At 40.4% G+C, this 12,312-nt stretch overlaps 1 protein-coding gene across 1 annotated transcript in view; it reads left to right on the forward strand.

Moving 5' to 3' along the window:
* Positions 1 to 12,312, forward strand: part of DLG5 (discs large MAGUK scaffold protein 5) — a 3,463,687-nt gene that overhangs the window by 2,374,637 nt on the left and 1,076,738 nt on the right. Inside the window, exon 21 of the mRNA XM_044055764.1 lies at positions 1,035 to 1,127. Within this exon, the coding sequence (XP_043911699.1) occupies positions 1,035 to 1,127 (93 nt within the window). The remainder of the gene's footprint in view (positions 1 to 1,034; positions 1,128 to 12,312) is intronic.

Genomic DNA, 12,312 nt, shown 5'->3' on the forward strand with positions numbered 1-12,312 from the left:
GTGGTTTTCACAAGAGCTTTGATGGTGGTTTTCACAAGGGCTTTGATGCCAGAGCATCACGGAAGCTGCCGCCTGGTCCTCTGTGCACACTTTCACCAAACATTACAAGATTGATGCTTTCTCATGGTCCAGGGCGGCCTTTGCTAGGTCTGTCCTATTCGGGCTCCTGGCAGCTCATCCTTCCATTAGCCAGCAATCCTTTCTATAACTCTTTTAGCTCTGGGAGTCAGCAGCATGTTAAAAATAATGCAACAGTGATCTTAGTCAGGACATAGTACAGTTGTGTAAGAACTTGTAAGAGTAGATGTCCTAAGTATTCCTTCCCTTCCTACTTCTCTTCTCTTCTTTGGCTTCAGCATTACTATTTTCTTCATTTTTGAGCTGTTATCTAATTCCTGTGTTTAGGGGATTTTGTTTAATGATTTGAGCTACATCCCTGCTAGCTGACCAGCCTCCTGTCTCAGTAGTCCTCAGGCCACTCACTGGCTTGGAGATGTGAGGAACTTGTCCATACATCTGCCTATATACCCCTGTGCAGATGATTTGAGGTCATGCGTCAGATGTGCGCCCTCATGCAGGTGAAGCTTTGGTACCCTGGCTGTATGTCAGCAGACAAAAACCCATATGTTAGCAGACAAAATCCCCTATGTTAATACTGCAACAAGTGAAGTAGAATGTGTACTGTTATTGTAAGTTCTTACACAAGTATACTTTCTGTATGAAATGTTGTGGTATGATTTCTGTATAGATGAGTGATGTGCTTCATGATGTGTGTTCTTTAACATGATAATGAATCAAAGAGATTCTTAAGGCATTGTTAATACAGTGGTCCAGTGGAGTGGGTTTTAGCTTAGAATAATTATTTGTAGGATGATTTACTTCACAGAATGAGTAGACCTCAGGTTAGGAACTAGAAGACTGTGGTTGAGTGGGTTGCTTCATTACCACGTAAGTAGCTGTGACACTAATGTTAAGTTAGGGATGGCACTAATGTGTGAGTGTGTGGTTAATTCTTGACACTCTTCCAACAGCAGGTTCTTCAAGCAACTTGCAACAGTACAGGACAGAGCGCATAAAAATCCCACCAACACCACGATACCCCAGATCTGTGATGAGCTCTGACAGAGGTAAAAAAAAAAAAGTTTTTCTTTTTTATTGTTGTTTTCGTGGATATTTGATGTAAGTAGTATTATTTTAGAATGCTAAATTTGTTTGTAACCATTGCATTTGATATTTTACGCATGTTCCTAATAAATCCAGTTATCTGCAACACCTTTTACTGAGCAGAACCATTAATTTAACAAGTTATCTCCCAGAGTGGGGCACCCTCTCCACTGAGAGTGAATATAGCATCTGTAAGCTGAGGCTATTAAGGTATGACCTAGAGTTGGCTCTGTGATGTAGATGGATGAATCCCTGATTACAGTCCACATGTCCCAGGTTCAACAAGCATCCCAGACTTTGGAGGAGCTGACTAAGGGAAGGAATGAAGAGGATGTGCCTGTTTACCACTCTCTGTAAGCAAGAGAAGGGTTCTGTGCTTGGTGTACCAGTAGGTTAGAGCTTTCAGCTGAAAGTGGGAGGAAATCATTATAATTTCTCTGCTGTGCCCATTGGCTTATCTACTGCACCTAGAGTTTTCACCAAGTGCCTGGCTCCAGTAATTCCATACTGCAGGCCCAGCGGCATTCAAATCTACCCTTACCTAGATGACTGCCTGATCCAAAGGGACTCTACAGAGGACCTTCTAATGGCTCTGAAACACACACACACACACACACACACACACACACACACACACACACACACACACACACACACACAAAAGAACATGACCGTCCTCTCCTCTCTAGGATACATGCTGAACCTAAATTAATTCAGTCTGTCTCCTTCCAGAAAACTCATCTTTCTAGTAGCCTTGCTAGATACAGACCAACAAAGAGCCTTCCTTCCACAGGAAAAGATAGCTTTCCTAACCACCTACTTTAAGTCTCTTCTTCCTCTCCAGTCTATTCCAGCATTGGGGGGGGGGGTCTCTCATACTTCTGAGGTTATGTTCTCTTGCATCTTAATGGTTCCTCTAGCTAAGCCATACATGATAATATAGTGGTAGTGAAAAAATATTTGTAAGCAGCACAGCCAGTTCCTCAGCCATAAAATTCCACTCCTACCTTTTGTTATTAAATTATTACTTAAAATTTAGACAAGTATACATTTATATAAAATTAAAAGCTATATTAACTTGTTCCCAGTTACGTACATTATACATCACATATGTTCTTTTGTATAACATTCATCAGTCCAACACTGAATAAATTGCTGAACTCCTGCCTTCTTTTAAACCTCACTCCTCCTCCCAAACATTATTCTGTTTGTTTTGTTCCCACAATTTCCATTTATTTATATGCAATTTGCTCCTACTGTTTTCAAAAGGTTCCACTTCCAGTTCTTTTATCTCTCTTGCATTATTCAATACTTTAAATGCAGTTGGTTTATACGTTGATTTCCATTTTTAAGTAACTGATTTTTGGCAGGCACCAGAATTAAACTTAATGCCTTACTATGTCTGGACAGCTCAGGTCCTGTGACCCAGCTCAAAAGAATCATTTCCTTAGTTACCCCATTTGTGCACCCAATATTTCTGATGGAGTACTCTGTAGGGAATTTGTAAAGTCTGCCAACTGATTACACTCCCAATCATTATGTTCTTAGCTACCTCTTTCTTCCCCATCATATCTCCAACATTTGTCATCTACATGAGGCAAATATTCTTTGTAAAGTCTGCGAGGGGTGCAAAATACCTATGCAAACAATTTCAAGCAAAAATCCTACATTTTCTAGACTTAATTGGGAGCCATGTATATGCCTTTCCATTGCTCCCTTATAAATTGCTTATCCAGTCTCTCTTCCCAGTCTTTTCTAACCTCCTCTGATTAATTCCTATACCTGTCATGCAGAATTTTATGTGCTTTGCTAATTATCATTTTTTTACAGTAGCATCTGTTCTACATTCAACTAAAATCTCTACCAGAGAAGGTATTTCAATTAGGGTTCGCCTATCCCTTTCTCTGCCTATACTCTGATCAATCAATCCTTGCTAGGGGAAAGCAGTCTCTAGCCTGCAGTCCAACATTTTCTTGGCCTGTTCCCATTCTGTTACCTTTCCCTGTATAGTTATTTGCACCCAATACCTTGGTTCCTTTGCCAGTTTTCTCCAGTAAGTTCCAGCCTCATCTTGCCTATTCTCTGTACCCTAATTGCAGTCATCTGTATCGGCAAAATCTTATTTCTCCATTCTCATGTTGGCTTACTTCTTAAAATACTTTCTTTTAGATTATGAATATAACATTCTGTATGGCGGCTGTTCTCCTTAATGATCTGAGTTCCCCTCCCCCTTGTTTCATCATCATCATCCATTTCCACTTTGGATTGCAGCTTTCTGCTTGTGTTGTGTATATGAGTTTTAAATGTGTAGCTCTAAAATATTTCTTCAAATCAGGAAATCCTAAATTACCTTGTTCTGTTGGAAGTATCAGTTTATCCCACTTGACCCTTTCCCATTTCCCCTCCCAGATAAATTCCTTCAACTCTTTATTATTTATTGCCCACAACTTTTCCTCTGGTTGGTCAACATGTGCCTTGACCTGTATATAAAACTAAAGAGGCTAAAACATTTTCATTGCTTGCGTCTTACTAGCCATATCCATATACAAGAGCTTCCAATTTCTCAGATTTTGAATTATCTTTTGTTTAGTCTCTTTTAGATACAAATATCATTTGCAAGTAAAAACTTGTCTTGATTACCATACCAATTATATAGTTGAATTTCTGAGTCCCTTATTTTGTTTGCTAATAGCTCTAAATATAAATGAAATAAAAGGGGAAGAGGTCACCCCCTTCCTGTTTCCTCCATCAGAGAGGACCTCCATTTTAACACTTGCCTCCAATATCTCCGTAATTAACCTGCACAGCAAGAGGTTCTCCAGTTCGATCTTTGGCTGGGATGCCTTCTGTGCAGAGTCTGCATGTCCTCCCTGTGGTTGTGTGGGTTTCCTCCTGGTGCTCTGGTTTTCTCCCACATCCAAAAGACATGCTGTAGGTGGATTGGACACTCTGAATTGGCCCTAGGCGTGAGTGCGTGCGTGTGTGTGCCTTCTGTGGAAGGTTGGGCTGGCAACTCGACACTGTACAACTCCACTGCCAATCATGAGCAGACAGGTGATCCGCTCTGGTGGCCTCTAACCAGGAATAGCCAAAATAAGAAGATTGTAATAGAGAATACATGTGCTTCCATTACCCAACTCATAAAATCCCAGCTTGCTCTGGTGAATGCTTTCTCGGCAGTTGTATTTTCTTACATTCTGCTTCCCACTGGATCATCATTGTTCTATTAATGTTGTCAAATTTTCTTCACCTTCACAAAGCCACATTGATCCAAATCTATCGATTTTTGCAACACTTTTTCTATTCTTTTAGCTGTTACTAACATGAACACTTCATAGTAATGATTTCAAGTTGAAATGGGCCTATATGAAGTTGAGTCTGATGGGTCTTTATCATCATTAGGTATTAAAGCCACCACAGCTTTCTTATAGTATGTTGGTGCTTCCCATCCTGTTAAAATACTGTTTAAACTTCCAGATCTTTATCACCGTCTTTCCTCCTAGCTTCCAAATTTCCAGAGGAATGCCATCTGTTACTGGAGACTTTCCTGCAGATTGATTATAAGTCACTGTTTTTATCTCATCTCTTCCTGTTTTAACTAATTACTGAGCCTCATCTCCCTCTAACCTTGGCATACTAAAGTCTTCCATAAATATTTCCATATGTGCTTTTTCTTGATTTCCACATTTCTCTGCTTAATACAAATTTTCATAACATTTCTGAAATATTTCTAATACAGCTACAAAATCTCTGGTTATTTTTCTTGTTAAGTTTTGTAACAATCCTTTCTACTTTATGTTGCCTAACTTGTTGTGCTAAAAGTTTTTCTGGTCTGGAGTTACAAACAGTTGCTTACCGGGAATCTTTCTAAACCCATTATCCATATACTCCCTTATTTTCTATTTTGCACTCTGCAGTTGTGCCTCTTCTTGTTCTTTGAGTTTCCCATTATTCTGCAAAACTTAAACCTTTGTCAGCCCCTCTAAATAATTTCTGGATTTTTAAATTCCACTTTCATTTTATCCCACTCACTAGCTATAACTTCTGAAGAAATTTCTGTCTTCCATAATAACTGTCAACAAATTTCCACTATCCATTCCTTAAATTCCACTCTAAAAGGTAGGTGCGAAAGCAGCACTCTCTCATTTTTACTTTATCATCCTGCATTTTTATCTTTGTTTTTATTAGCACATGATCTGAAGTAGTTATTGGATGTGTGTTGAAGCTTTCAATTAAATTCTTATATTCCTGCAAAATATAATTTTGGTCTAGTCTAGCCCAGTTATTGTACCTTGGAGAATAATATGTAAATTCTGTCTGAGTTCCTACCACCAAATTCACATCTTGTATACCAAATATTTTTATAAATGTCTTCAGAAATCTACTGTCCTTTATTATATTTTCCATTGCAGGTTTTCCAGTTATATCATCACTGTTGCAATTCAAGTTCTGGTCCCCAACTGTAAGTAGTATTCCCTGCTGAAAGCTGATTATTTCTCCCAGAATTGTCTTGCACTCCAAAATAGCAGTTTTAGTTGGAATATAAATACACCCCAGTGTAATCCTCCTTACCTGCCAGTAGCCCTTTACTGCCATAAACCTACCATTGTTATCTTTTTTACCTCTTCTGTCACTATTGGAACTCCTTTAGCAGTTAGTGTAATTATTCTGTTTTCTGATTTCTTTATCCCTGATATTCTGCTGAATATCCATCTTGAAATCTTTTCTTTATCAAAATATGGTCATTTATTTTCCATTGTGTCTGCTGCAGCATTGCTATTTGCACTCCTGCATTTCTTAATATAATTCAATAGTCTAACCTTTGGGTCTATACATGTTAGGCCATTTACTTTCCAAAATAATATGGATAGTGTAGCAGTTATGGTAAGAAATTATTATTCCCACCTATTATACATAACAGCTTTTTTTTTAAATGTCTGTTTCCAGTTTTTGTGCTACTAGCACACAACAATGTTTGGCAGGTGGATCTTTTATACAGTTATTTCTTGTAGTCTCCTTTTGAACCCATGTCACATTTTTAAGAGTTTTTGTTTAATGAAAACCTCAAACCAAAAGCTAAGCTTATCCCCATAATATATTACCTTCAAACAAACCCACAAAACTATGTACATCATCAAATAATGAAGTTTAACTCTCCTGATAGGAACAATTGTCCCAAATCAACAGTTGCACCCAGAGGGATTATCTAACCTAAAATTAAGTTATTAGCCTGTGCTTCCACTTACACTGATTGTTCTCTGTTCTTTTCTTATCTCTTTTATACTTTCTTGTATACTTTCTGAGAACATTAACGTTTAGCCTTAAGGAAAAGTGCATTGACTATCTTTAAATAATACTAAATTATAAACAGTTCTAGTAAATGCGTTGAAGTGTTTAGACTGCTAGAGAAGCTATCTCTTATTCATTTCCAATAATTTCAAACTTTTTTTTTACTGAACTGCTTGCTGTTGTACCTTTTAATTTAAAATTTACCTCGGCAAACAATGCTCTGAACTCTCAAGATTAATTGCTTTCACCTGTATGTAGCTTGTCTTCCTGGAAACTTAAGAATAGAATGTACAGCTGCCCTCAGTTGCACACATCTCAACTCACACTGAACATTTCAAACAAGCTGATATCATTATACTTCTCGACCTTTTATAACAAGAAATCTGGGCAAAGCCTAAAATAATGGTGGGACAAAGGCCCAACAAATAGGAACAGATTTTAAGTATTGATTTTATAAACCTAAAATGTTAGAATAGCAGAGTTTGTGTTAGCATGCATATTCTGAAGGATACAGATTCTGAAACACAAATGTGTGTCATTATTTAGTGACTTCAATCCTCAGTGATTTGACAAAAATCACAGATTTTCTGAGGAACATACCAAAAATATGAGGCAAAGATCTGGTCAGTTGAGGGGTGTTTTACATATACAAGAGACTCAGCGCTTCTCATTACATCCACCATGTTTTGTTATTCTTCACGACCGCTTGCTTACACAAAAAAATTTGTTTTTAGATGAAGCCAAGGGCATTAATTTAGACGTTCACCTATGCAAAAGTAGGAGAAAACTCCTCAACTCTACATATATTATAATCAGTGCACTCATACATCCCACCCGACACCTCAGAATTACATCATATTAGCGTAAACATGCTTTTTTTGTTAAGCCTTTCTTCTCTTTTTACATTGTAATGCATTGGTGAATGTCTGGATTAAGTCCCTTGGTTTAGTCTAATTACAATTTTTTTAAGCAAGTATATAAAAGAAGATGGAATGGTATGAAGTTTTCCTTTAGCAAGTGTGATTTTAAAAAGCCTGCATCTCAGGGCAGCTGTGCATTTTGTTCTTATGTTTCCATGGAGACAAGCTGACTACAAGGGCAAGCACTAAAAGCCAGAACAATTTTTTAAGGCTAAAAGTTAATATTTTCTGAAATCATACAAGCTGTTTTTCACATCTGGGAGGGGAATAAAGATAAGACAAGAACAGATAGTAGGCTGTAACATGTGCCGTAGCATAGATCACCTTAATTTTAGGTTAGTTGATGCCAATGGGTACAGCTGTTGATTTGGGACAATTGTTTCCATCAGGAGGGTTAAACTTCATTATTTCCATCTTGCTGAAGGAAACAGAGTTCTATTTTTCCTCACATTTTGCTGTCTCAGGAAGTCGTAGAACCAGTGTGTCTCATTCTGCTAGGCAAAAGCTATTATTCAGAGATATGAATGTTGGCTGTACATGATTGTCACTGTTAAAGTAACACCCCGACTCTATGTGTAAAAATTGGAAAAAGGGGTTGGCTGTGTATGTATGGATTTCTGGTTAAGAAGCCAAAAGGATCCTGAAGGCAAGAGCTGGATCTTTATGCTGTAGACATTTTTGTCAAGATCTCAGTGTTCAGGATGTTATCACTTCAAAATCTTGTACTTTTAATTCATCATCTAGCTTTCATGGTAAAGCTGGATCTAAAGGTCACCTATCATCATAGGTTGGTACTAGGCTATCAGCCCTAGGGCCTATACAAGCCTAGCCTTAACAATTCCCTGGCTATTTCTTCCCAAACTATTTACTTCCCTGGACCCCTGTCTAGCAGGGCGACTGACATGATCCCTGGGGTGAATTTCCTTTCTACCATCCAATCATCAAGGTTCCTTTTGAAGAGGGCCAAAGAGGCACTCTGCTTGACATGTATGGGCAATCTATTCCAGAGTCAGGGGAGTCTCTGGGTCAGGAACCTATCCCTCCAGCATGTTTTGTTTATTGTGATGACAAGATTTAGATCCCTGGAGCGTGTGGCTCTGAGGGATTGGGATTTGTTTAAGTGTAGCATGTCCAACAGCTCTGGGTTTGACATGGCCTTGTATGTTAAGCAGAGATCGCATCTGAGTAGACGATATGCGACTGAGTATAGCTGGAGTTTTTTAAGGTGGTCAGCATAGGGCATCTGCTTTAGGTCTGTGATTCTTTTAGTGAGGTATTTCTGTGGCCTTTCCAGTTGTTGCAGATTTCTTGAGAGGTACATACCAAATGGGGTGTTGTATTCTATAATGGATCTAATGAGGGTTGAGTACAGTGGGACAATGACCTCATTTTTTCCTGGATGAAAAGCCCTTAGTGATGAGGTGTGCCACATAGAAGGATTTCCTGACTGTTGTGGCGATGTGGTTATTGAAGGTGAGACCACTGTCCACCTGTGCCCCTAAGTCTCTTATCACACTTTTGGTGTTTAGTGTACTGCCACCTATGTGATAATTCATAGAAAGAATCAATCAGAGGAGGTTAGACTGGATTGGAAAGAGAGATTGGACAATCAATTCACAAAGAAACAATGCAGGATATATGTATGGCTCCCCAAAATATAGCAAAGTCTAAAAGATTTAGGATCTTTGCTTGGAAGTGCTTGCATAGGTAGTTGTATTTTCTTACATTCTGCTTCCCACTGGATCATCATTGTTCTATTAATGTTGTCAAATTTTCCTCACCTTCACAAAGCCACATTGATCCAAATCTATCGATTTTTGCAACACTTTTTCCATTCTTTTAGCTGTTACTAACATGAACACTTCATAGTAAGGGGATAACTATACATTTCTTGGCATTGAGCTTGAGCCCATGGCTCTGGCACCAAGTATCTGTTTCTGTAAGGCCCTTTTGTAGAGTATCCACATAATTTGGGGATTCAGTAATGGCTCCCAGATGTTCATCGTGTTATACTGCTGCAGTCATCACACTAGGGTTATCCTGCCGTCAGGCGGTCCCGCAGTTGGCCGAATCCCAAAGTCTTGGTCCAGCGTCGGTTGTCGTCGCTTCATCCCTGACGTCACTGCGACAGGGGTATAAAAGAGGCAGCCGACGCCATTTTCTCCAGTCTTTCTTGCTGTGCGGTGCCCGAAGCAGAAGCAGTTCGCAAGTGCCGGTCGGCTAGCTCCTGAGATTTTCAAATCGTATTCAGCCCAAAGTCTTCTCTAAAGCTAAGTACCCCACTGGGGAAACTTTTCTTGCCACAGACCGATGTCAGACAAAGTTAATAATTGCATTTCTTGTGGGAAGCAAATATCTCATAAGGATTTTCGTTCTTATTGTATCCCTTGCCTAGGCCTAGACCACGACGTCTCTGGTTGTCGGTTTTGTGCTAGGTTCAACAAATGTACAATCAAGCGTCGGGCAGATTTCGCCCGACATTATTTTGGCAGAAAATGCAACTATAGCATGTCGTCGGAGCAACCGACATCAGCAATGACTAAAAAACACAAGGATAAGGACAGGCAACCAAGGCCAAGACCAGATACCGAGGCCTCAGCAAGGCCTGCCGCCGGTTCTCCGGTTTTCAGCGAGGCGCCTACGCAGCCCCTGACTACCGCTGATTTAGAAATTCTGACTGCCTCCCAGACTGAATCAGCTGGGCCTCAGGAGCCAGTTCCATCTCACCCCTCGGGCGCCATCCCTGACGGTGATCCGGAGATTTTCGACAGGCCTTCGGTTTCTGAAGGTGTCTTCAAACCGACAGCTATTTCTATTAAGTCTTATGCTAGACTTAAAGCCCCCTTAAAAGTTAGGAAACCGGGTCCACAGACCCCCCCTCCCCCACAGGCCCCTATGCCTAAAAAACAGATGCTCAAGATGGCTGAGGATTTAATTACCCTTATCAGGGGTTCCCAACCCCCTCCTGACAAAAGGCCTAGACTGGAGGAAGATTATCCTTCCTCTGACCAAGCATCCATTTCGTAAGCTAACTCTTGAGGACCAGGATTATTCCTTCCCTCCTTATGAAGACTCAGATGCTGAAGAGTCCATTCCCTCTGTCCCCCCCCCCCCCCTGAAGACTACTCTTTTGGGGAAACTTTACACACCATGAAGGAACACTTCCACTGGGAAGGCCAAGATTACTCTGACTCTAAGAAAAGACTCTGTGAGTTTCTTCTTCTTCCACAGCATAGACCCCTTGCAATTCCTCCAGTTTTAGACATTTTGGATGATGTCTACACCTAATCTTGTCTAAACCCAGACTCCTTACCTCCTGCACCAGCTAAACCAGACAGATACTACCGAGTTCCTGATTCTCATAAGTTTCTATATAAAAGTCCTGTTGCAGACCCAGAAACCATTTCCCAGGGTCCCAAAGGGGTTAAGGCCTCTACTGCTAAGAATCCACTGCCTTCTGAAAGAGATTCCAGAGCATTAGAAAGATGGGGGAAGAAAGTGTATACATCTGCCACTTTGGCCATGAGGGCCTTAATCTGCCAATTCCACATGCTAAAATACCAGCAGTACTTGATTACACAGTTAAAGCAGAAAATGATCCCTCAGACAGATCAACCTGATTTCAAAGAGATGCAGGATTTGCTGCATGCAGCAGAACAGGTGGGAAAGCATACCTTACAGTGTGGTTTTGATTCATTGGAAGCCTCATGTAGAGCAGCTGTCACAGGATCTGTAATTCGTAGACATGCTTGGCTAAAAGAGCAAGCCTTACCAGAAAATGTCAAAGCAAAGTTATTGGATGCTCCATTGCAGAAAGATGTGTTATTTGGTGTCAAAGCAGAGGAAGTCTTAAAGAAAATGGAAGAAAAGGCAAAATCTATGCAGACAGTCAAAGATTTTTTACAGGTACAACCTCCTCGTTTCAGCAGAAACTGGCCATTAAAAAACTGGTCCTTTCCTGCATCAGACAGACCCCAAAGGGGCAGGTACAGATGCCCAAGGGGCAGAGGCCAGCCACAAGGTTCTTTCAGGCCTAGACAATGGCATACAACAACTCAAAGAGGTGGGGACGAAAGATCACAACCCTTCAGGAAACAAACACAATGACTTCCCTCTTCGCCTGCCAAGCAAAATTGCCCTGGCAGCACCTTTGGGAGGAAGACTGGCTCTATTTCCACAAAATTGGCGCATCATAACAAAGGACAAATGGGTTCTGGATATTATTACCCGAGGCTACAGATTTCATTTTCACACTTTACCACGGATGAGAGGCATGCCAAATCTGCCTCCAAACCAATGGGCAGAGGCACAAATGCAAATTTCAGCTCTCATGGATATGAAAGCAATTCAAAAGGTACCAACAAAGGAGCAAGGTCAAGGTTTTTACTCAAGACTATTTCTAGTACCAAGAAAGGACAAAGCCTGGAGACCCATTTTAGACCTCTCAATTCTAAACACATACCTGGAGGTACCCAAATTCAAAATGCTCACACTACAGCAGCTTCTTCCCATGCTGGGCAAGGAGTCTTGGCTGGTAATGTTGGACCTCAAAGAGGCATACCTGCATGTCCCTATCAGACAAGATTGCAGAAGATGCTTCAGATTTTTGGCAGGTACAACGCATTATCAATTCTCTGCATTGCCCTTTGGCTTATCTACTGTGCCCAGAGTATTTACAAAATGCCTGGCATCAGTAATTGCATACTGCAGACAACAAGGAATACAAATATATCCATATCTGGATGACTGCCTGATCCAAGCGGACAGCAAGGACATTCTATTACAGCATCTGGCATTTGTAACAAAGCTGCTAAGTTGCCTTGGGTACACAGTAAACAAAAAGAAGTCAAAGCTAATACCCTCACAAGACATAATATTCCTGGGTGCCAGCTTAAATACAATGGCCCAGATGGCTTACCTCACGCCAGTCAAACAAAAA

Source organism: Protopterus annectens, chromosome 14.part0 (assembly GCF_019279795.1).
Source record: "Protopterus annectens isolate FY-2018-M chromosome 14.part0, PAN1.0, whole genome shotgun sequence".
Lineage (NCBI taxonomy): Eukaryota > Metazoa > Chordata > Ceratodontiformes > Protopteridae > Protopterus > Protopterus annectens.